The sequence below is a fragment of the Thermobia domestica genome, chromosome 1 (genome assembly GCF_964235325.1).
Source record: "Thermobia domestica chromosome 1, izTheDome1.hap1.1, whole genome shotgun sequence".
In the NCBI taxonomy this organism is placed as follows: Eukaryota; Metazoa; Arthropoda; class Insecta; order Zygentoma; family Lepismatidae; genus Thermobia; species Thermobia domestica.
The window spans coordinates 395,459,140-395,484,320 of NC_137454.1; the positions used below are offsets into that span (position 1 = coordinate 395,459,140).

Sequence of the window (25,181 nt, forward strand, 5' to 3'; positions counted from 1 at the left end):
GATGGTCCAATTGATCTCAACAATTAGGTATCCATACGAGATATGTACCTGACAAGTAATAAGTAAATCTCTCTAAAACGAAGGAAGCTATTCGAAAAATTCTCGAATTTTTTACTTTGGGCTCAAAGTTGAGAGGGAAATTCGACATTCAGGAAAAAAGTTACCATCAGGATAAACTACGGTCCAATCATATTTGGCATAGAAAAAAAAATCCCTATATCTTAATTAGTAATCACATAGCAGAGGATTAAAATGAAATGAAATCTTTGAGTTTTATGTCCCACGGTTATGCCGGTTAGGCTAAAGGAGACGGTGATGATGAGAAATGAATGAAAATGGTGGAATGAAGAAAGTGAGAGGAAACGGGAGAACCCCGAGGAAACCCACGCACACAGCAGAGGATTAAGTAAGTGGTAATCCCGTATGGGCCGTTTTCAATGTCGGTCTCGTAAGGGTTAAAAAAATGTAATATTTAACCTCTCTTATTGTGCACCCTAAAAGACATTAAGTAGCCTACTTGTTAATTGATACCTTTTTTTATTTTTTTTAGAGAAAATGATAGAACTAAAAGAAATAGTACAGACGAGGCGTAAAATCAAATCTTTTAGGCTATATCAGTCATTTCTCTGTTAAACAAATATAGTTCTGTTAAGAAAGTTTACAAATGTTCAGTATAGTCAAGTTGCGACATTTGGGACGGGGTCCGGACTAGTGATGGGCACAAACCGGTTTTGTTGGTTTCCGGCTTTTTGAAAATTTTCAAAAAAAAAACTGTTTATCGTAGAAACGGGTTATCGGTTTTTTCCAAAACCGGTTCGGTTTTCTTCAAAACAGGTTTCGGTTTTCTCCAAAATCGGTTTCAATTTTTCCAAAACTGGTTCTATTTCTGACCAGACTACTGCTTTGTTGTTCTCCAGAAACTGATTCTGTTTCCACGGAAATAGTTTTGTGTGTTTTCCAAAACAGTTTTCATTGAAACCAGTTTCGAAATGTCGGATTTTCGGGTTTCGGTTTTACTGGAAACCGGTTTCTGGTTTTTATAAAAACCGGTTTTGCCCATCCCTAGTCCGGACACGTTGAACGTTCCGTGGGTGAGCCTCTGCTCTGGAGTGCTTGTGAGCCATGTTGTGTAATGAAAACAGTGTTGAAGAATGATACATTATGGCATTACTCGTGTATCACGGGGGACACTGTGTCCCGACAATCGAGGAGCAAATAATACATGAAGAAGAGCGAAATGCTCGTTATTACGTAAGCACTACACCCAATGTTTTCGTTTTTTGTTGAAAGCACATTCCAGTTGTCTGAAGAGTGAATAGCGCGTGTGTATGTTGGCCTAGAGATTACATGCATCTTCACAGCTGTTTCCGACATAGAGTATCCGATTACACCGTTTTCAACATCTACTGTGCGCGAAATGGGATTCACCCATGCCAAGAACAAGAACAGCGAATACATATTCTTAGAAAGAGAAAATATACATACATGTTCAAATAAAATAATAATAATAATAATAAAAACTGCATCAAACGTGCTATCATTACGGATTTGCTTACCGAAAAGATACAAGTAACGAATTGCATGATATGAATACAGACTTTGATTTGGACCAACGAAATGCATACAAAAGAAATTTAGATTGTTTTAATGACTGAATCAAACTCAATGGACAAAGATAATTAATATACACTCGTCACCCGACATTCTTTATACGAGTTACTAGATCAAGACGCTTAAGACAGGCAGAGCAAATCATTTGTCTAGAAAACTCTCGCGGGATATATGGTGTGCTAGTTGGGAAAACTAATTGTTATTGTTGGATTAGAATTTAGCATCCCTTTAAGCAGCTAGCCTATATGAGACGTGAACCTTAAGGTGGTATTTGAACCAGCGAGTTGCAAAGCCTTTGGAAAGTATCTAAGGTGTGCCATTTCGACTGGATTGGTTACGCAGAAAATAGGATTCAATATCGATATTGTAGAGATCAGTCATACCCGATTGGTGGTCCGTGGATTATGTACACTCATGTTCAAAATTATTGTCGCATGTCTATAAATACGTTGTTGTAGGAATATAATTTGATAATGAATTCGCAGGGTATTTCTTATAATGTTAGTATGTGTATAATCGGCAAAGACATATATGTGGCAAATTTCATGTTAAAAGAGCAGTAAATAAGAACATTAAATCGAAAATAAAACTTTCTTGTCCATTTAGCAACATTTTGTTTTACTCATTCTAATTTTCGTATTTATAATTCTTTTCCTATGAAATTTACCACAAATATACATTTCCCGATTATACACATAGTATCAGTATTAAGAGTACCCTGCAAAATCATTTTCTAATAATATTCTGAGATATGCGACAATAATTTTGGACATGAGTGTACGTAGTACGCTTATCACATAAATGAAGGCGACCCAGGTTTCATTCCCGGCAGGAGTTCCTGTGGTTCAGATCACACGTCAAGCTGTACACGTGTCATACGACCTCGCTGCTGAATGGAGCGCTAAACTCAAAATCTAATCTAACGTAACTTAAATAAAGGTTTCCAAATATAATTGTTGTTACTATTTGCTATCTACCTCTTAACTACTACAGGGGCTGATTCATTTATATTGCGTCGAATTTGAATGTGCCACTACCTAGGAAATGCCGTATTTTCATTACTGGTTGTGTTCGATCTACAGGCCATCTCCTTACTACTGTCCGATATCGGAGTTTCCATTGCAAGCGACTGCATTGCATCTGGACAATGAGTATTGCATCCCACTCCCTTTTACAGGCTTTCCACAAGAAACTCGACGATGGAACAAACTCCACTTGAGGAGTCTAAAAGGACAATAGTCCATTCTGGAATCTTGACAGCGATGTCAGAGAAGGGAATTCTCGAAGTTCCAGTTTCTTGTTCCATATGGTGATAGAATTCCACTGATGTTTTCGCCGTGTGGTTGGGTGTATTGCCTTGGTTCAGTTCAACCTGATTCATGTCTTGTCCGTACAATGCTGGTACATATCAGGAGATGAGTATTGATTGTGACCTTTCGCTCCATCTTTAGGAGGCACGGTTTTCCCCTTTACGAGAAACTGGCAACAATCATGAACCCTTTTCGAAAACTCTCTGTGCACTGGAGAAAGAACGTGCTTGGTCCTTGGCGCCAACCAATCTGTATGTAATTGCTCGAACTTTACCACAGTCTGTGAGGTAAATCCATACCTCATCAAAGGTAACAACAAACTTCCTACGATCACCCGCGACATGTGGTTCATATAGCCTCCTGCAGTCCCTTTTTCGCTCAACCAGATAATACGGTTTTAGGGCGTGCACAATGATCTTCCAAACTATTGTGAGACGTAAATCTCTGTTAATGGCGCAGTTGATCGTCGTCTGCTATGTGCAATATTTGTTGGCCATTGCATGCTGTGTGTGTGGATTTTTCGGAGGTCACCATATGCCAGACCACACACAAGTTTCGGGGTCCTCATGATGGGAGGCCTGTTTCTAGTTGCTAGCGTCGGTGTGGTAGGCCCAGGGTTCTGTGCCGCATGTGTCAGAATAATACAATCTACATGAAAATTACGCACTTGACGCATTTGTAATAGTAAGATACGCGACGCCGTGAATTTAGCGTCGGAAAGGGCCAATTAACCCCTCCCATAATCGTTTAGTTTCGGTTGTATCAGACTACGCTCGACGACACTGCTCTACTGTGTGACTAAAGAGATACTATTGTTTGCCTCGTGACAACCTCACGGCGATGGGTTGCACATTGACTTTGGCTCAATATAAATGAATCAATCTCTGTATTACTATGCAAATACTAAACTTTAAAGGCATGGAGTCCGCACCCTGCCTTAAAAATAAACAGAGGGTCTGCAACTTTGAGGTAATTTGGAATCAATTGTATTGTCTTGCAGGCGATGAATCCTGAGTTTTTTCATTCATAGAATCATAACTTTAATGATCTCTGCTTTGTAACTAGTTCTCCATTCATATTTGTCAAATTCCATTCCACTGCAAAATACACATTATTTTTCAATAGATTTATGATTTATGATTTAATTTTAATGAACCTGGGTTATTCTTTGGCCTCTCACAATTGCCCAAACAATGTTTTGTCTATTTTTAATTCTTCTACTCAGATATGTTCAAAGGGTTAACCAGTAATATATTCTGATGCAGCTCAAAACGCAGAGGACTGTATGTATGGCAACTTTTGCACCTGTATAAGCAGAGTAACGAACAACAACCTCGTTTTCTGAGAATTCGAAGAAATCCGACCAAAGAAGACACTAAACCAATATTTGGCATAGAACCACCAAAATCTTATGTAACATTTCATTAGAGTTGTAGATCGGGACCTGAAATCCCTTGTTGATGCGAGTAGCCCCGGGTTCGGGGGACACTCGGTCGAAAAACTGAAATCTTTTTCACGCCAGCCTTCCTAATCCAGGCTTTCCTCATTCATCTCAGGCATCTAACATAATAGTCTCATGACGCTTCCTTCCTTCCCCATTCCTTTCCTTCTCCCTAATTCTCCGGTTAGTGTGATTGCCGAGGGAAGTCATCATCCATATGCGACAGGCTATCGGCCAAGGTGCCGAAAGCACAGAAATCTAATTCCTACTCCTCACCTTAGAAGCCTTTGACATGGACTGACCCAATATTGAACTTATCAATCAGGTGATCACTTAATAACTAGGGTTGTGCAATATCGGGATTTGGATCTCAAAAATTGATAGATAAATCTCGAAAAAAAATATAAAACAATGAAAAATACTGAATGTCAAAAAATACTGAAATTAGGTCATTGCAAAATCACAATATATCAATCAGTAATACTTTTGCTATCGATCGATCGATATTTAAAAATATCGATATATCGAAATATTACGCAACCCTAATAAATAACCCACTATTTTATGTTTTCTTCAAATATTCCTCGAATTCTATTAAAGTCCGTAAGAATTTACTGTTTCTTTTTTTAACGGATATATGGATTAATCACGTATTTTTTTTTATCATTTCCTAGACATAATTAAATACGTATCCCCAGGGACTCTGACTCCGGGGGTACTCCAATGCTCGACAACTCCGCAGGATTGTTGTGGGGCTGGTGCTCAGCACCCACCCACACACCCACACAAAAAGAGACAGAAGATGTATGTATGTAAGATTTGATTTGATCTTGAGTAGCGTTCCGTTCAGCAGCAAGGCTATATCAGACGTTAATCTGCAGCTTAACGTGGAATCCGAACTACATAAGCTCCCTCTGGAAACTGAACCCGGGTCTCCCAAGCCAAAAGCGTGTACGCTAATTACTTAGCCAAGAGGGAGCTCAAAAAAGAGAAAAATAAATAATAATAATAATAATAATAATAATAATAATAATAATAATAATAATAATAAACGAAAAATGAAAGGAAAAATGCAATCTATAAGCGAAAAAAACTTGAACCTGGAGCTGTGGCTAACACTTTCATCAAATGATAGACTGTTCGGCGAATTAGAAATTTCGTAGACTAATTTCTAACCTAAAGATAAGCCTTTCATTTCAATTTGCTTCGTTGTATAGTATACATTATCGTTATACAACAATGTGTGGTTAAATTTTATTATATTTAACCAACTACATTCGCTTTCTTTCCTTTTAAAATCTCACAATTCAAGGATTAGCGTTTAGAATGACAAGACGAAGACTAAGACTAAGGTATGGGGTTTGAACTAGTGTTGTCAACGGCTCGAGCGGCTCCGTTCACGGCTCAGTCACCACCGAGCCGAGCCGAGAAGTGAGCCGAGACAACAGCTCACTCAACTGAGCGGGCTCGAGCCCGCGGCTCAATTGTGCCGAACCGGGCCGAGCCGAACCCAGCCGACGGCTCATCGCAAACGAGCCGGCTCGAGCCGATAGCTCACTGGAGCCGAGCCGAACCGATGGCTCATCGCACCGGGGCCGGCTCGCGCTGATGACTTGGGTGAATCGAGTCGAGCCGGTTGGGTGCAACATTGTCCTCATCAACAACAAAGAAAAAGTACAAGTTCGCTTAGAAATACTTTTTCAGTTATTGATAAATAGATGGAAGTAATAAAACAAAACAAGTATCTAGATAAACACAAAGGATGCCTTTAGAAAATTACGTAGATGCTGTTACACGACCTTAATAATAATAGGGAATGCAATACGAAAGCCATTATTCTTTCCTCAGTTCAGTAATTTCAAAAGATTGCGATTATCACTTCTTGTTTAAGAAGGAGAACTTGCATTCTCCTAACCCCCCGTCTATCCCCATAGCTTAAACAGACAACATAGTTTTAAAAAAATTATGAATTTATGACATAAAATCTCCGTACTTTTTTGTCTATTTACAAAGGTATTAGTACATTTAGGAATTCTTATTCTAACTTCAATAAAGAAAAATTGAACTCTTTACTAGCTAAGAATAGATCATATTCAATAGAAAATAGTGTTGTCAACGGCTCAAGCGCCTTGGCTTACAGCTCAGTCACCATCGAGCCGAAGTGAGCCGAGACAACAGCTCACCCAACCGAGCCGGCTCGAGACCTCGGCTCAGTCCGACCGAGCCGAACCAAGCCGATAGCTCACCTGAGCTGAGCCGAACCGAGCCGATGGCTCATCGCAAACTAGCCGGCTGACATCACTAGTTAGAACCTATCTACATAATATTTTCCAAAATTCAAATTTCATTCTAAAATACCTCAAACTGCATTTTCATTAGGGTCAATTTCCAATATTTCAGGGAAGAGCCCTTCGATAAGCCTGGCATATTCCATACAGTCCGGTTTTGGACTGAGTTAGAGAAGCCCCACAGTGATTTTGAAAAAAATGTTTGTATATGTTGCTATTTTAATGGTTTGTAGAACATTTTTTTGTTTTATTTACTAAAAAAAATAGTCCCCACGTTAAACACTGATCTTTGTCTAGTACAATTTTCCCGTAAGTATTACTGGTACTTTACAATCAGAGCGGAAAAATTACATTTAGTCAGTGTTTATATATTTCAAGTTACAATTCCAGCATTCTCCTGGTTGATTAGGGGAAAATAATTCGTATCCATTTAAAACAAGAACCTTCGATTGCGAAGCAAGGACGTGAATTCTGGCATTGTGACGGGTCGCATCTTCTCGCTTTTATATCAATTCGTAACTGCAGAGCTCCCTGGATAGACTCAGCTAAAAAAAATGAAAGCGCTTCCCGAATCCTGATTCTCTCCCCCATGCCAATGACCTAAACCTTGAAAGCGAGGACGATGAGAATAGCAGACCAGAAACCAAGGGCAACTACTGCCACAGACAGCTACTCCGCTTCCAATGCACTCTGTCCTACATTAATGTTTACACATATGAAATACGTATGCACCTATTGCTTGAATAAAAGAACCGACAAATACATTTCCATATTGATCTGAAATAACGTTCATTGTGCATTAAAAAAGCACCTTGGTTCATTTGCAACTAAAATTACCTGCGGTTATGTGATCTTATGTCTCTAATTATTCTGTGGAGCGGCCAGCGTGGTCACCTTTGGTGCACAGAATCCTTGGCTCGATTCTCGGGGAGAGTATGCTGGTTTGGACTCCACCTTAAGATGTACACTCATGTCCAAAATGATTGTCGCATATCTATAACTGTCTTCTTGTACGAATATAATTTGATGATGATTTTGCATGGTACTTTTAATACTGATACTATGTGTATAATCGGGAAATGTAGTCTATATTTGTGGTAAATTTCATAGGAAAAGACTTATAAATACGAAAATTAGAATGAGAAAAACAAAATGTTGCTAAATGGACATGAAATTCGCCACATACATGTCTTTTCCAATTATACACATACTAACATTATAAGAAATACCGGGCGGATTCGTTATCAAATTATATTCCTACAACATATTTATAGACATGCGACAATAATTTTGGACATGAGTGTACATTAACATCTCATATAGCCACCTCGGTGCTAAACTTCAACAAACTCTTCATAAAAAAGTTCTACCGCGCATACCCCCCAAAAACGAAACAAAGAAATACAATCCGGAATTCTATTTCGTTTCAATACAATTTCCTTCTTTTTTCCATTACTTGCTGGCATCTATAGCCATCTTAGCGCGTCACGTATGACGGATTGCGTTCCTCGGCGATCACACTACCCGAGGAAAGGGAAGGAAGAAGCGGCCTGGAACCTACATGTTAGGTACCACCCCGGCATTTGTCTGGTGTAATGACGAAAACCCAAACGATTCAGAATGGCTGGCCTGAAATAGCTTTTACACTTTTTCAGCCGTCTCCACCGGGAATCGAATCCAGGACAGCTCACACCAAAGGAAAGAGCATTAGTGACTACGCTATGCGGGGCCACATTTTTATATCAAGTGATATAGACAATGTTTCAGTCTTTTTTTAAAGTAAATATTTAAATTTTCCCGACGTAAGAAGATCGAATTAAACCCTTCATACCATCTGGTAAAATTCAGTTTATAAGCAACGCATAAAGATGAGAAATATGAATTACAACTCGCACAAACCCATGGGAATTCTATATGAGCAATCTTTGATATAAGTGGCTGTGCTCACCGATTGACGTCACACTCATTCGGTAAAGTTCACCGATATGTAATCTCCGTTTGCGGCGCTAATGTTTGGGTATTCCTGCTTTTGGGCTTTCTGACCGCTTTTGTGGCCTTTGTTACTGCATTTTTGGGTGATCTGACAATTTTGAAATTTGGGCCTTCTGACTGTTGGGCGATCTGACCGGATTTCATTTCTCCGTCGTACTCAACCTGAGTTCCTAATATTTTCACTCGTTGTTTATTAAAAGTTATTTCGGAGGAAAATTTGAAGTCATCATGATTGCTTTGAATGCCGAAAGTTTTATAAATAATCAAACCAAAATATATTCAATAAAACTGTCTTACTTATCTTCCAACAGAACAGAAAGAATCGAGTGGCATTTCCTTCTGTAGTGGCACTACATTTAGACTTAGTATACCTTATCCACAGAAGTTCGTCTTCTGGGCGTACCAACTGTGAACCACAGGTTAAAGTTTTCTGTCGAATTAAATCTTTGACCTCCAATGAATCATTCATAGGAACCAAAAAGCCATAAAAATTGACTACAGCCAGATCCAAACTGTGTGGTAGGTGCTAATGTACTTGCGAGCCAAACTGAGCAGTTTCGACAGGAACGTTTTGAACAATATAAAGGAATGCATTGTGAAACAGTTTGACATTTGAAGCATATCTTTTAGGGCATTTTCACACTGACATAACGCAACTTAGTTAATGTGTTAGCGCAGGTGATTATAGATGCAGCAGTCACAGTTTGACGAAACTACGTCACAAGAGAAGCTACATTTTCCATGTTAAAAATGTCAATAGAGTGTTTTGAGCACAGTTCATGACCGAAGTTTTTAGAAATTGGAACGTTTTTATACCATACTGTAATACTATGCTTCGGGAATATAGAAGAATATTACGAGTCATCGCGTGTCACTACACATTTTTAGCAAGTCATGTTCCTTGTGTGGCTCACGTCCAAGTGATCTAACAGTGATACATTTCTCTTGCCCTTCTACTCCACTGTCGTGTTCTTAGGCATCGTCAAGATTTTACTGAAGTTCAATTCGTCAAGCACGTTATGGTGTGCTGTAAGTATGAAATGTTAAACTTTATACCAGTATTCGAGGATCCGTCGGATATTCCGAATTGGATTTCTCATTGTTGGAGCGATTATAATCTACCAGAACGTGGCAAATGCGTAAGATTTATCAGCTTCTCTCCAATTGCTGTCTCCATACACTCACCACCATGTACATCCTCCATTTCTTAGTGAATTCCAGTTCTTCTTTGAGTCCACAATAATCTGATTCCACCTTGATCATCTTCCAATGTAGACGACACTAAAACATGCAACACTTCTGAGACTTGACTACCCTCTTTCCAGTTAATGAAAGAAGTTTATAAAGAGGTTGACTGGCGATTTGCAACCTAACACTTGCACTTTGTGAGAATAGAGAGAGAGAGAGAGAGAGAGAGAAGGGAGAAAAGAAACAGTGTACAATACTTTTCAATCTATTTTTATAACTGCTTCTTTTTTTTTTCAGACTTCTAATCAAACGCAATCGCCGAGTGTGGATCCAGTGAGCAGGACGGATGAAAGTATTCCCGGGAGAGCAGTTCTTCTTCTGCAGAGACTGAATGACCGCTTAACAGCTCTCCACGCTTTGGACGAGCAACAACTGAGAAGGCTCGAATCTCTTGAATATAGGTAAAGGAAAGTACTTCATATCATATATATATATATATATATATATATATATCACGAACACTATTTCAGCACATATAGAATAAATAAATAGTCAAACGCATTAAGTCATTAATAAGCATAAGGTTGATCACTCTGCAAAGATACAGGTTTAAATTTGATTTCGAGTGAGCGATTTGAGAGTGGTTCACGTACCAATGAAACTTGTATTTTATCGGGAAACTTTTATTTTACATCTTTGATGCTAATTGCAGTATTACTGTCATTGCTTAAATGTGCGCCATAGAGAAGAATAATATATTGTTAGGAAACATGTGTGGCAATGGTCATTCATCAACAAAGAACATCGGCTCAAAAGATACAGACCGATTAAGAAACCCAGAACACCATAAGCGTATCTACTCAGAGCCCCTACTATTATAAAGAGAGTCGAATGCATTGACCAACTAGTAACTTGAAACTCGGTGCTCTATGACGTCATAGTTTTCTTATTTCATTCTCAGTAAACTAAATAAGAAGGTCTAATGACATCATAGTTTCATTTTTTCATTCTCAGTAAACAAACAAACACAAGCTTTCTCAGTAAACTGGATGAACAGGCATACACTCTATGGCATCAGTTTTCTTCTTTCATACTCAGTAAAATAAATAAATAAATAAATAAATAAATAAATAAATAAATAAATAAAATAAAAAACATAAGAAGCTCTATGACATCACAGTTAACTTCTCTCATTCTCAGGAAAACAGACTTATGATGTCATAATTTGTTTATCTTATTCTTAGTACATCAGATGAACAGACGGTATGATGTAATCATCGTTTCTTATTTTTAGTAAACTAATGGATAAAATATTGCATGGAAGAGTATTGGAAATTGTTGAAAGAAATAAAACATACTGAAGACTATTTCTAAAAGAAGAGATAGAATGGATGAACACATTGTGAGACATCGGCGTGGGTTTTCTCGGGGTGAGTGGAGATCAGAAGGAAAAGTATCTACAGAAAGGCCACAACTTAAATTTACAGATTAAATAAATAATATGTCAGGAAAAAAAGTACAGGGAAATGAATATGTCTTGTTCAAGATACAGAAAAAAAAAATGAAATGAAATTTTTGAGTTTCTCACGATTATGCCGGCTAGGCTAAAGGAGACGGTGAAGATGAGAAATGAATGAAAATGGTGGAATGAAGAGAGTGAAAGGAAACGGGAGAACCCCGAGAAAACCCACGCACACGGTGTTTGTCCACCACAAAGTTCACTTGGCGGGGGCTGGGATCGAACCCAAGACCCCAAGCACCAGAGGTGAACGCTCTACCACTGAGCCACCGCGGCCCTACAGAAGAATAAAAAGCTGCGTCAAATCAATCAAGAGATTAAAATCTTGAAATGAAATCTTTAATGTCCTTTACACTAAGAGTAATGGATGATTAAGGTAAGTGAATGATAATGGAAGAATTGGTAGAATGAGAAAGTGGAAGGAAACGGGAGTATCCCGAGAGAACCCACGGACACGATGTTGTCCACCACAAAGTTACTTCGCCGGGGATCGCACCAGAGGTTAACAGCTCTAACACTGAGCCACCGTGCCCTCCCCAAACAAAAGATTGCTAAGCCAAGAAGGATAGAATATAATTATGCAAAAGGACGCTCAAATTATAATAAAATGCATCATTAGTTCATAAGTTTCGCATGGAAGCAGCTGATTTTTGAAACTGCGTTCATTCTCATGCAAAGTAAAATAAAATCTACTTCCAAAACGAGCGAGTATCTCTTACTGAAAATTTTTGAAATCGAAAGGAAGAAATATTCCGTCATACTCCTCGATCTTCAGTGGAAAGAAGCAGTTCAGACACCGATGTATCTCTCATTCCCCTTTCCATCCATCTTCGTCAAATGTCTCAAGATGTCTCACAACGACGCGATTTCTTTTACTTTGGAAATCGCATCAGATGTGTCTACAATTCACTCTTAATAGCTTTTAGGAGGAGGATGCGTTACAGAACTACAGACACGGTTTATGATTTGATTTACAGATAGCACAACAAAAGAGTATATAAACATGAAAAAATGAGAATGAAATGAAATTTATAAGTTTAATGTCCCACGATTATCCCCTTTAGGCTAAGGGAGACTATGGTTAAAACATGTGAATGATGATGGAAAAACTGTTAGAATGAGAATGCGGGAGTGCTCTGAGAAAGCGCATCGGCACGATGTTGTCCACCACAAACTTACTTGGCCGGGGATCGAACAAAGGACTCCACACACCAGGGGTAAGTGCTCTACTTCTGAGCCACCGTACACCCGAGTATATAAACATGTAAGAACTCGAACTTGTATCATCTTGAAAGCATTAACCCTTCATATATTGAATACATTAAGTAAATAAGAGTATATTTGGTCTACCGCACCGGAACTTAAATCTGATACTATTTACGGATGCAATTTTCATGTCAAACGGGCGATTTTCAACGAAAAGACCTGGATTATAGTTCCACGCCACAAATTCGATAAATACAATACTGTTTCATTCTATGATTAAAATTAAGTTTATCTAAAATGAAAAAAAAAAAAACAATATTCAATATGTTTTAAATTTCTAATCACAATGTAGTAGCAGTATACTTGAAATAAATTTTAAAATGTTGGTGAAATACAAAAGGTCTTATTCTCTTAAAAACTCTTTGTTGTAGGTTAACGAAAATGGAAGTGCAGTCTCAAGAGAAGAGTGATGGAATCAAGGGAGTGCTGAGTGAAGTGAACCGAAAAGTCCAGGAGGTGGAATGGCAAATCACCAAACTGGACACTTTGCTTGAAGGATCACGCCAAGATTTGCTCACCCTCAAGCAAGGACAGAGTGAACTCAAACAAGTGACTGGATCTCGAGTTTCAGGAGCAGGTTAGAGGTTAACAATCGTCTACATTAACATCGAGCATTATCCAAGTGTCAGCGATGGAACAAAGCCAAAAATATTGGATCACATGATTTTCTTAGTTCAATTTAAGGATATTTACTGGCTTGTCATTCTGGTCACTATTTTTATGTTAAGTGAGATTTTCTAAGATTTATTTTAGTCCTACAATACGAATAACAGACTAAAATCATGAAACAGTTTTATTTCCCACGTTAATCTCAGTTCAAAGGATGATGCTGAAATGAAGGATTTCTCGTCCCAATACCTAAGCAATGGTAATTTTGCAAATGGACGGATCTGGATGTCAATATTTGATCGATTAATGCGCCAATACTCTCGTGTACAAAATATTACTCGCTCAACATCTAGTTACAGTTATTCAATTCCTGCTTTTCTTCAATATTTATTTCTCTCTACTAAAAACGCACAATTCACGCAGGTTACAATATTATTACACATACCTGACTTGAACCCAATTCTCAAATCTTCCGTTACAATAACGATTTGACTAAACACAGTCAACAACCAGTGGCGGATCCAGGAGGGGGCGATAGCTCCCCCAGAAGAGGAAACTTTATATATATATGAAGGGTACGGGGAAAAAACAAGGAATGTCCATGTATGTGCTTTTTCGGGTGCTTTGTCCTATCTGTTGGTGACTCTTGGTACTATTTGACTGTCTATGCCATGCATGCGTAGATGTAGAAATGTTTATGTAAAAAGTGGCAAAAGATTTCATAACCCTATTCTTTGTACGCGGTTTTCAATATCAAAACGCTGTTTTCTCGAAAATGCAGTTTTGTGACATTCCTTGTTTTTTCCCCTTACCCTTCATATATAACCCATCCCAGAGTTTGGACCTCTTAAAGGTAGCTCTAAGTAGCAGTATTCCAACCCACCGCCCCCTCAGAAGTCCGTCCTGGATCCGCCCCTGACAACAACAGACTCGTATTGAAACTATACAACTATTTTTCTCTTACCAACGGCATTGTTTTAATATAAAAGACATTTTTTGTCTAGTATATTTAATTCTCTCTACAGTTGGGACCATATAGTTACACAAATAAAACTATTTTTCCATTGGTAGAACTAATACAATTAGTGAATATCAATGGCTAAATCGATTTATCAAGTCATTATTTAATTTATTGACAACTAAGCAAGACAAAAGATATAACAAATTGAAAAATGAAATTTTTGAGTTTTACGTCCCACGGTTATGCCGGTTAGGCTAAAGGAGACGGTGATGATGAGGAATGAATGAAAAATGGTGGAATGAAGAAAGTGGGGGGAAACGGGAGAATCCCGAGAAAACCCACGCACACGGTGTATGTCCACCACAAAGTTCACTTGGCGGGGGCTGGGATTGAACCCGGGACCCCAAGCACCAGAGGTGAACGCTCTACCACAGAGCCACCGCGGCCCATATAACAAATTTAAGTCTTGTATTACATTGCATGAATAAAATTGAAATAATGAAGGGTTCTTGACAGCACCTCACTAAAAGAGCTAAACAGATGCTTATAATTTTTGGAGTGATCCCGCACCTCGGAAAATGGATGGCTTTTATAATTTTACTTTGCTGATCGAGTTATCTCTGAGATAACTGACCGGCAAAGTGTCCACTGAATTCTCACGGAAAACGACGCGTGTACTTCGAATTGAAACAACAATTCTTTTTTATTATTCTTGGCATTTCCTTTGTTTTCATTTAATTAACCTGAGAAGCTTAATTGTAGAAAATATTATCAGGAAATTTTCAGGGCGAAATAATCTATTTCATCAGAGTCTACAACCCTTTCAAACGACTTCAGTTTTCTTTAAGCTTTCGTTTCCAATGCGTTACAAAAATTCAATGACAGTCATTAAGAAGTGTCTAAAGTAAATTAAACTTCATTTTGCCCAACAAAGCCAGTCAAAAATAGATTAAGAAATGAAATGAAAACTGAAATGCAAAATCTTACAGACTTAAAAACAAAATCGCTTCATATTTAAAAAAATGTGAATTATTCTAACAAATTATATTAAAGACCATGTAAGTTTTAATAATTTCTTTATTTGGTCACATAAATTATTTCAGTTGTTTCTTACCTTGCATATTTATGAAATTATTAATGTTACACTGAAGTTTTTAGTGTGTTTTCTATTCTACTCAACCTACGTTGACACATATAGCACCCGAGACAACGACTCAACACAATGGCCTCGCAAGTATGACATAAACATGCTAATGTTAAATCACTTTATTCAATAAAAACATATTAAAATAATATAAATGTTTTTTATTTATTAAAATTTATATTGTAAAAACCTACGGAAAATTTTATCTTTGCAATATCAGTTTTCATACATTACGAACTTGTCTGAAGTTTCAGAAGTGCAAGTAAAAACAAGAATTTTAGGAATGATTAAAAAAAATGGATCAAAAGATTGAGATTTTAGTCAAGAATTTTAAGAATGATCCGAAAGAAAATGCATCAAAAGATTGCAATCATGACCATAATTAATTTTTGGATCAGGGGCCACAACATTTTTGAACGGCCCCAAAATCGAGTTTTCGTACCGAGTTTACGGAATAAGCACATCTTATTGAGTTAAGTGATAGTTTGGGTTTGGCTACACTGTATGTAGTTCTCCACATATAAGGCGTACAACAAAATTTTTGAAAATGAGATGAAAATGAAATCGTTAAGTTTAATGTCCCACGGTTATGCCGGTTAGGCTAAAGGAGACGGTGATAATGAGAAATGAGTGAAATGGTGGAATGAAAAAAGTGGGAGGAAATGGGAGAACCCCGAGAAAACCCACGAGCACGGTGTTTGGCCACAAATTCCACACGGCGTGAGCTGGAATCGAACCAGAGACCCCACGCACCTGTGAACACTGAGCCACCGCTCCCTCCAAGAAACTTTTTGATTGAAATATATTGGATCTTTTGATCCAATAACAATGCATTTCGGAAATCCGCCTGACGTCAGATGTTCAGTCACTCTTCAACAAGAATAAGGTAAGTTTTCTGTGTAACTTATTTCTTGGGCCTCCATTAACCAGGTAGTTGGATCTCCTTCAACTTTGTACAAGCTCTGATTTAATAATAATAATAATAATAATAATAATAATAATAATAATAATAATAATAATAATAATAATAATAGTAGTAGTAGTAGTAGTAGTAGTAGTAGTAGTAGTAGTAGTAGTAGTAGTAGTAGTAAAAGAAGAAGAATGCTACTACCCATACTTGCTATAGGAACTATTTATTTAATTGATGAAATTTCAGGAATATGTAATATCTGCCAGTATCCAAAAATATTGGTCATCTGTATAATTTGGTCTTGAAGTTTTGATATTTCTTATCTCACTTATTGCATATTTGATATTCACTCTGCGAAGATAAATGGTTGAAAGTGTGTACGAAAGACTTCCAACTTTCTTTCAGATGCAGCAACATCACTAGCAGAGACGGAAATTTTGGCCAAACTGCAAATGATTATGGCGTCCCTGTATAGCATCCGAGGAGTGGTGGGAGTATTACAGGATGACATGGGTGTAGTAAGACAAAATCTCACCTCTGTAGCTAATACCACAAGGTAAAAGGATCACCGCATTATTTCTTCAGTGACTTTCCACTTAATTATTTAAACCTCTACATGTATAAAGCGAAAATGATGATAAGCAAGTAACACTTTCATGTATAAAAAACAATCATTATACTTTCAGTCATGCATACATACACATAGAATGTAGTGTGCAGAATATATATATATATATATATATATATATATATATATATATATATATATGTGTGTGTATGTGTATGTGTGTGTGTGTATGTGTGTGTGTGTGTGTGTGTGTGTGTGTGACCCTCTGTCACAAAATTCTGGATCCTGCCGCATATACTAGTACAGTCAACAAATTCGTGGACTGGTACCCAGAATATAGGCAACCAGTAGAACGCATGGTTGCTGTGCTCGATGTGAACGTCCACACACACAGAGACAATTACACGAATTCACACTGACCTTCAAAATAGTTCAAGAATTATTTTCTCTTTTGACCTGTCTTGTCTAGGGTTTTTGCGTTTTGGAGATAATGGCCATTTCCAGGTGGCTGCTTGTGTCGTTAGTTGTGGATTGTATAAGAGACATCATGTTTCATCTCCTGTTATCATCCGGTTCAGGAACGTTCCATCAGCGTCAGCACTTCTAATCGTGGTCTTGTGTCAGAATGCGTGGGACACGGTGCTGGGTGACAAGAGACATGTTCAAGTTATCCGTCAGAATGTTCTGACACGTAACATGTCTGATCAGTACTGCTGCTGCGATGTAATCTACCGACTGGGAACGGTTAGCAGTCTCAGCAGAATCATGTATGTCTTTTACATGAGGTGTTCTCATATTTTTGTCCATACTTTACATCATCTTCTAATAATCTTCCTTTCACTCCTGTTAAACATAGAATATGCACAGCCTAAATTGTCCAAATCTCTCAATAATACAGCGTCCATGAATTTGACACAGACTTTGTTTATATTCCTCTTACATGCAAAGAAATTTACATAGAGAGCAAGATAAGGGACATATCTAGACATTTAAGCCAGGCTTCTATACCAAGTGTTCCTGCTTAGTATGCTCCTTTATTTCCATTGAGTCTAAGGTCACATTAAGTAAAGTTTCCAAGAATGATTTTAAAGTTAACAAAACATGTATCTAGATACTTTATTAGCAAGTAACTGTTCATTCAACGTATATTAGTCAATGCTAAAAATGAATATGTAATTGTCCACATTAAGAAACAAAAGAATTACATCGATCTGAGTCTTACTATGTTTTCATTTCAGCCAAATCCACCATTCAAGTAATCAACTCGTAACGAAACAGTACTTCAACAATGTCGTTCTAGACATGAAGCAGAACACGGCTCCCGCAGTGCAGGCATTGCCTCAGTATATGTCTGTGTCCACAGCCACGTTCAATGGCAAAAGTAAGTAAAAACTCCTGCTATCACTACAAACTCCTTATTTATTCTTTCTTTCTTTATTTATTTATTTTGGAACGTTAAGGGTATAATTCTACTCGTTCTTTACCGCTTTCACTGCATAACACTGAATCACAATGACTATTTATATATCTTTTTTGTTACAGCTCGTAATTCCGATCAACCATTGCCTCGTGACTGCTATGACGTAAAACAACGAGGTTACAACACATCAGGGGTTTACCGTATTGAGCCTGACTATGCAAACCAGCCTTTCTTTGTCTACTGTGATATGGAAACACGAGGAGGCGGCTGGACTGTAAGTGCACTTCCCTTATTTCACAACAATTACAGCGTGCATTGAAATTTCTCCGGAGCTTTCAGTTATTACGTAAATAACCACGACAAATGTGGCAAAAGGAAACATATCGTTAGATGTAACTAATTAACTAACTAACTCTATGGTCTATGGCACCCGGAGGTTCAATGCCGCGTTCACAAAAGCTCTCCACTGACTTCTATCCTTAGCCAATTGGATCCAGTTTCTACTTTGTATTCCTATCTCTGCGAGATCCATTTTAATATTGTCCTCCCATCTGCGCCTAGGTCTTCCTAATGATCGTTTTCCGATTGGTCTTCCAGTCAAGACATTGAAAGCGTTTCTACTTTCTTCCATTCTAGCTACATGACCTGTCCACCTGAGCCTCCTAGACTTGATGACCCTAACAATGTTGGGTAAACCATATAAATTATGTAGTTCCTCGTTATGAAGTTTCCGCTATTCCTCATTCCCGTTCCTCTTGGGTTCGAATATTCGTCTCAGGATCTTGTTCTCAAATACTTTCAGTCTATGTTCTTCCCTCAGAGTAAGCGACCATGTTTCGCAACCATACAAAACAACAGATATGATTATCGTTTTATATATTTTAAGCTTCAAATTCCTCGACAGAATTCGCGACGACAAGAGATTTTGAACCGAATAGTAACACGAATTCGCTGTTTTTAGTCGACATTTAATTTCTTCGTTAATATGATTTTCGTCTGTTAATATTGATCCTAGATATTTGAAACAATCCACTTTATCAGAAGTATTATTTAATATTTTAACGCATCCATAATTTGCTGTAATACGGTGCCGACGCACTTCCATGTATTTAGATTTCTCTGCATTTACTTCTAAACCCATGTCCCTGCAAGCGTTTAATAAGATCTCTGCATGTTTTTCTATTGTTCTCCTATCATCCCCTATTAAATTTACATCATCAGCATATGCCATAACCTGGTGAATACCGTTCAACTCTAGGCCTTGGTTGCTATCTTTGATTTTCCTTATAGCGTATTCCAGAACGAAGTTAAATAATAATGGCGATAACGCATCTCCTTGTTTCAGGCCATTTTCGACGTGAAAGCTCGTGGACAAATATTTTCCTACTCGGACTTTACTTTGAGATTCATTTAATCACAAAGTCTTTAGAGAACAAGAGGACAGACATCACAACGTAGTTAAGTCTTTCCTCCACCAGAAATAACAGTGTCCCAATTATGAGATTATTGTGTTTCTCTATCCAGGGCATTGAAGTCAACTGACATTATTGCTTGCGATTTTTTCCCGTAGCGTTACAGCAAAGATATGATGTATAAAACTTCTTAAATCACGTGACATACAACAGGTTCGACATGGATCGTGGCTGCAGCCGCACAACCAACAAAGAATACAAAACGTACGGGCCCTTTGGTGCACATAATCCCAGGCTCGATTCTCTGTGAGAGAGCATCAAAAAAAACTGAAAGCAATATTACGGCAGTATACGGATTCATCCTTAAAAACTGCAGGTCCACGTCTTATATAGCATCGATACTAAACAGAAACACCAAGCTTCATCAAAGTAAATAAAACATCGAGAGGAACTAAATTATTGATGTCTGCTGCATTACAAGTGAGTATTTATCGAGCATCTTTAATATTCTACAAAACTTGATGAGCCTGTCCTTTTTTTTTTCGAAATATCACAACTATATGCACACTACTTGACTTCAGGGAAGGTGGAGATGACTGTGATTAAGTTAGTCATACACTTCCTTCAGCTATGCCTGTCTTGGTTATATACCTTTAGTATTTATTCCCTTCTTTAGATTTCTGATAACACAACCCCCTCCCCTCCCCCACACAAAAAATTCTATGCAGCGGACCCCAGAGTACGAATTCAATGTATTTGATTACACAGAATTCAAATTTCGAAACCCTAGGACGATTGACCTGCCAATTTTGTTTTATGGATGAAAAAGTGTGTCCTCCCTATCCAAAATCGCTCAAGTTTTTCGTCCATAACAAACAATTGACAAGGTTAATCGTCCTCGAAATTTGGTTTCTGTGTAACAAAATACATCAAATTCATACCCTGGGGTCCGCAGAACAGATTATTTATTTATTTATTTATTTATTTATTTGTATGGCTGTGTTACATCTATACTTCCTATTCAAAATTGCTTAAGTTTTTCGTTCATAACAAAAACTGACACGGTCGATCGTTTTAGGGTTTCGAAATTTGGATTCTGTGTCACCAAATACATCGACTTCACACCCTGAAGTCCGGTGCGCAGAACTTTTATTTGTGTGTGTGTGTGTGGTTGTGCAATCACTCACAGACAACACGGACGCGCGAACTACTCTCTATTGTCCAATACAGTCAATCACACACAGACAGACGAAATAGCCAAATGTTCAGTGTATATATAATTAATGTCCATTATCAGCACCGAGGCTAAATCAGTTACAACGATACTTGTATTTATACTTGTATTTCAATCCTTACTTGTATTTGTGGGCAGAATTCACTTTTAAATTATGCACAAGCTGTTTAAGAAAGGAAGAAGAAGAATATGCAAAAAAAAAAAAGTATAGATGTAATTTCTCTTTCAGTTGTTATACGTTGCTATTTTGTTAGTATAGTAATTCGACGATGTGAAATTGGTTGTCATAGCAACACAAAGTAAATAATGCATAATTGCGGATCCATCTTGTGAACACTATATGTACAATTTTTAAGGTGTGTAAAAAGTTTAATGTGTCACATTCTACAATAAAAGATAATATGATGCCGCGTGTAAATGGTTTTTGATGAAAATCAGTAGCCTTAGTTATATATAAATATATATGAACTGCGGATTTCGTCTTAGAGTGTATGGAAAAAAACTCTAAATTTACTACCTTATCATACGCGTGACCAATATCAGCTGGGGAGGAAACCATGACATTCTACAAATCATCGTAAGCCACTTCATATACTCTATAAATACCGCGCGCAAAGTCAAACAGGTATTCGATTCCCAAAATATCTCCAGATCTAATACTAACATTAAACTAGATATCTCACCACAAGGGTCGGCTCTACCGTATCTCCAATACGTGCATTTGCACGGGAAAGCAAGTTTCGAGAAGCGGCAAAATGTGTCATAACTATATTATTTAAAATACCGGTATTAATTGTTGGAAACATACTACATGATGATGATAGATTTACTAAGCTGACTTCTATTCGAATACTACATTTATAAATCATGTTTAGGTAGCATTTGTTTTAGGTCACATGGACAGTGCTAAAGCAAATGGTTAAACAAATTCCAGCATGAATTGTTTGATTGTTGTGAAATACAAGAACTCAATTCTCGAACAGTAGCGAACACTTGTTCCATTTAGTAAGTTATCACAGTTTTAATATGAAAACTAGTCTTATCTTTGTAACAAACAAGTTTCTTATCATTGAAGGTGAAAACAAGTATCTTTTTTTTAAAAAAAAATAACAGATATAGAAGGAAAATCAAGAAATAAAGAGAGAATAGCTAGTTGCACTGGAATACTGCAAATTGATATATTGAGATTGAAACTCGATATGAAATACTATAAAAAAGACTACCATCTGTCCTCAGCAGGTGTGTTTGCTTTATCTTTCACTAGCATAGTAGATTATTATTTAGAGAGAAAAAAAACACACAACGAGATTATATTTGTAGTGTTTAGGTTTTTCTGAGTGCGAGCGCTCTTTCCCTGGCCTTTGCTATTCATGATGGGGTAGCATACTGAAAATCATGTCTTTTAAGATTTGTTCTTTCTGGAGAAAGGGTGGGGTGGCAAATCATGTCATTGCACGGGGCGCCAAATAGCCTACAGCCAGCTCTGCTCACCCGTAATATCAGATTTAAAAAAAAAAAATGTTATAAGGAATGCTGTGTAACAGTAAAAATAGCTCAAAAATGGATCATTTTGGTGATACAATTCAATGATTAAAAACAAACTGCGGATTCCTAAATCAACATTATCATAACAATCAAATACTATTTATAATATCTGCAACATTGTTATCTAGTGTTTTTTATAAACTGTTTTTTATTAAATCCTCTTAACATCCCTGCAATAAGACGAAATCCACAACTTAAAGAGGATTCTGTGCAACTATTCGATTTGCATAGAACCAAGTACCACCCACAACGTGGAATCAAACCAAGGACTATGCACACAAAGTAAACAGAGCGAAGACAACGTTCTCAATTAGCCAATTTTTTTTTTTTTTTTTTTTTTTTTTTATAGGTACGCTTAAACTGGATGACATTCCTTCATGACATTCCATATTCCTGTTGTCACTAGCTCCTGAGTAAGTTGACTAAACAGGGTATTGCTCTATATTGAGCTGTGCTTTTGTATTAGTTTCTAGAAATTAGTATAGGAGTTTAATTACTCATTTAAAAATATACAGAAAATCTGAAGACGAATCCACTGTTTTACGCAACTGTATGTAGGCATAAAGGAACAAGTATGCTACTGTTATTTCATTCAAAGATTAACTATTTCTAGTGAGTTCAAAATATTTGTGTTTATGTTCGCATTAATTGAGAATATTTCTTTACATTGTGATTCCTTTCCAGGTAATTCACAACAGATTCGAAGGAACAGTCGATTTCTATAAAGAATGGCAAGATTATAAGCATGGCTTTGGTAATTTAGGCGGAGAATTCTGGCTTGGTCTAGAAAAGATTCATATATTAACCAATCATGAGGTAAGCAGGATCATGATAATTTTACATTTCAGATATGTTTCTCGAGGGAACAAAAAGAACATTAAAAACGCTAAGTCTAAGAAGAGTTCAGACATTAACAATCTGTAGAAACTTGAAATTTAAATTAACTGAAATTTAACATATACACGGATCTAAATATATCGTATAGCCACTACTTTTGGTGTAATCCTGTATTGCGACTCTTCGAGGTGAGAGCTCCCTTATGGCTATCTGATAAGCGTACGCATCTTTGACGCGGAAGATCCAGGTTCGATTCTGAACGGGACCTCATGTGATTCGGATTCAGTAGTATCACTGCTGAAAGGAACGCTAAACTTAAATCCAACCAATCTCTTAACAGGGCCGCCTCTACCATATGTGCAACACGTGCATTTGCTTGGGGCGCCAAACTCTTCATAACCATATTATTTAAAATAAATATTTCTTGTTAGAAACGGACTTCATGATGATGGTAGTTAAATTTACTAAGCTGACCTATTTGAACACTACATTCATGAATCACGTTTAGGTCGCATTAGTTTAAGGTCACATGGATAGTGCTTAAGCAAATGGTCAAACAAACCCCACCATGAATGCTTAACTGTTGTCAAATGCTTGATAGTTGTCAAATGCAAGAACTGAATTCTCGAACAGTAGCGAACACCTGTTCCATTTAGTAAGTTATCACAGTTTTTATATGAAAACTAGTCTTGTCTTTGTCACAAACAAGTTCCTTATCCTTGATGGTGGAAACAAGTTTTCTTTTTCTTTTTTTTTAATAATAGATGTAGAAAGAAAATTAAAAAAAACACAGGCAAAAGAGCTAGTTGCACTGGGATGAAAACTGATATATTGTGATTGAAGCTCGATATTGAATTCTATAAAAAGGATTATCATCTTTCCTCTCCAGGAATGTTTGCTTTATCTTCCACTAACATAACAGATTATTATTTAAAGAAAAAAACACAACGAGATTATATTTGTAGTGTTAGGCCTATCTGAGTGCAATTGCACTTTCCCTCCTCTTTGTTGTTCAGGGTAGCATACTTAAAATCGTGGCTTTAAGATTTGTTCTTTCTGTAGAAAAGGGGCAGCAAATTGCTTAGGGCAGGTACTGTCTCTTGAAGGTAGCGAAGGGCCTTCTCTGTACAAGGAGATCTTACATAACGGTCTTTCATCTGCCAGCTGAACTGATTTGTTCCGGCGTGGTTTGGAGCCTACGGTTTTCGTCGTTCATAACCTTATTACCTTATTTTATGATTTATACCTCCACGTTCTGCTCTAGATTAGAAGAAGCGACGAGATATGAAAGATGAAGGACAATACCTGAACGGGATTCGAACTGGCGAGAGCTTCTCCGTGGCTAAGCGGTTAGCGTACGCGCCTTTGGCGTGGTAGACCCGGGTTCGATTCCTGGCGGGAGCTCATGTGGTTCGGATTCCACGTTAATCAGTAGGTCCACGTCTCATATAGACCCGCTGCTGAAAGGGACGCTAAACTAAAATCAACTCAACAACTCAACTCGAACTGGCGAGAAACAAGTCTTGCGATCGCCTGCCTGACCTTGGTGCTACATACGGACGCAAAATAAAAACTGAACCAACAAATTAATCAACAAAATATGTATAATTAGAAAAGTGAGTGTGTACTATATCTGCTTGTCCCTCTAAAATTGTGTAACTCATATTCATATGAATACTTTTGTAGGTAAACGAACTGCTCATAGAGCTACAAGACTTTAACTTGGCAACAGCGTATGCCTACTACACTGCATTCGCTGTGGGATCCGAGGTGGAAGGGTATCCAATATCCTTCTTGGGAAGCTACGATGGAGATGCAGGTAATCAAATTAAATGATAATCATTATTAACACGGTCATATGATTATTAGTTTAAAATGTAAAGTCAACTCTAACATAACAAGTTACCAGTCTTTACACTTCTGTTA

General features: G+C 37.4%; 2 protein-coding genes across 2 annotated transcripts in view; one reads left to right on the top strand and one right to left on the bottom strand.

Moving 5' to 3' along the window:
• Window positions 1–25,181, bottom strand: part of Mekk1 (mitogen-activated protein kinase kinase kinase 4) — a 146,393-nt gene that overhangs the window by 34,079 nt on the left and 87,133 nt on the right. The gene's annotated exons all lie outside the window — the stretch shown is intronic.
• Window positions 1–25,181, top strand: part of LOC145665379 (angiopoietin-4-like) — a 36,374-nt gene that overhangs the window by 5,081 nt on the left and 6,112 nt on the right. The window contains exons 2-8 of the mRNA XM_081732682.1: window positions 10,128–10,291; window positions 12,987–13,192; window positions 16,645–16,795; window positions 18,046–18,188; window positions 18,350–18,501; window positions 23,103–23,234; window positions 24,942–25,074. Of these exons, the coding sequence (XP_081588808.1) occupies window positions 10,128–10,291; window positions 12,987–13,192; window positions 16,645–16,795; window positions 18,046–18,188; window positions 18,350–18,501; window positions 23,103–23,234; window positions 24,942–25,074 (1,081 nt within the window). The remainder of the gene's footprint in view (window positions 1–10,127; window positions 10,292–12,986; window positions 13,193–16,644; window positions 16,796–18,045; window positions 18,189–18,349; window positions 18,502–23,102; window positions 23,235–24,941; window positions 25,075–25,181) is intronic.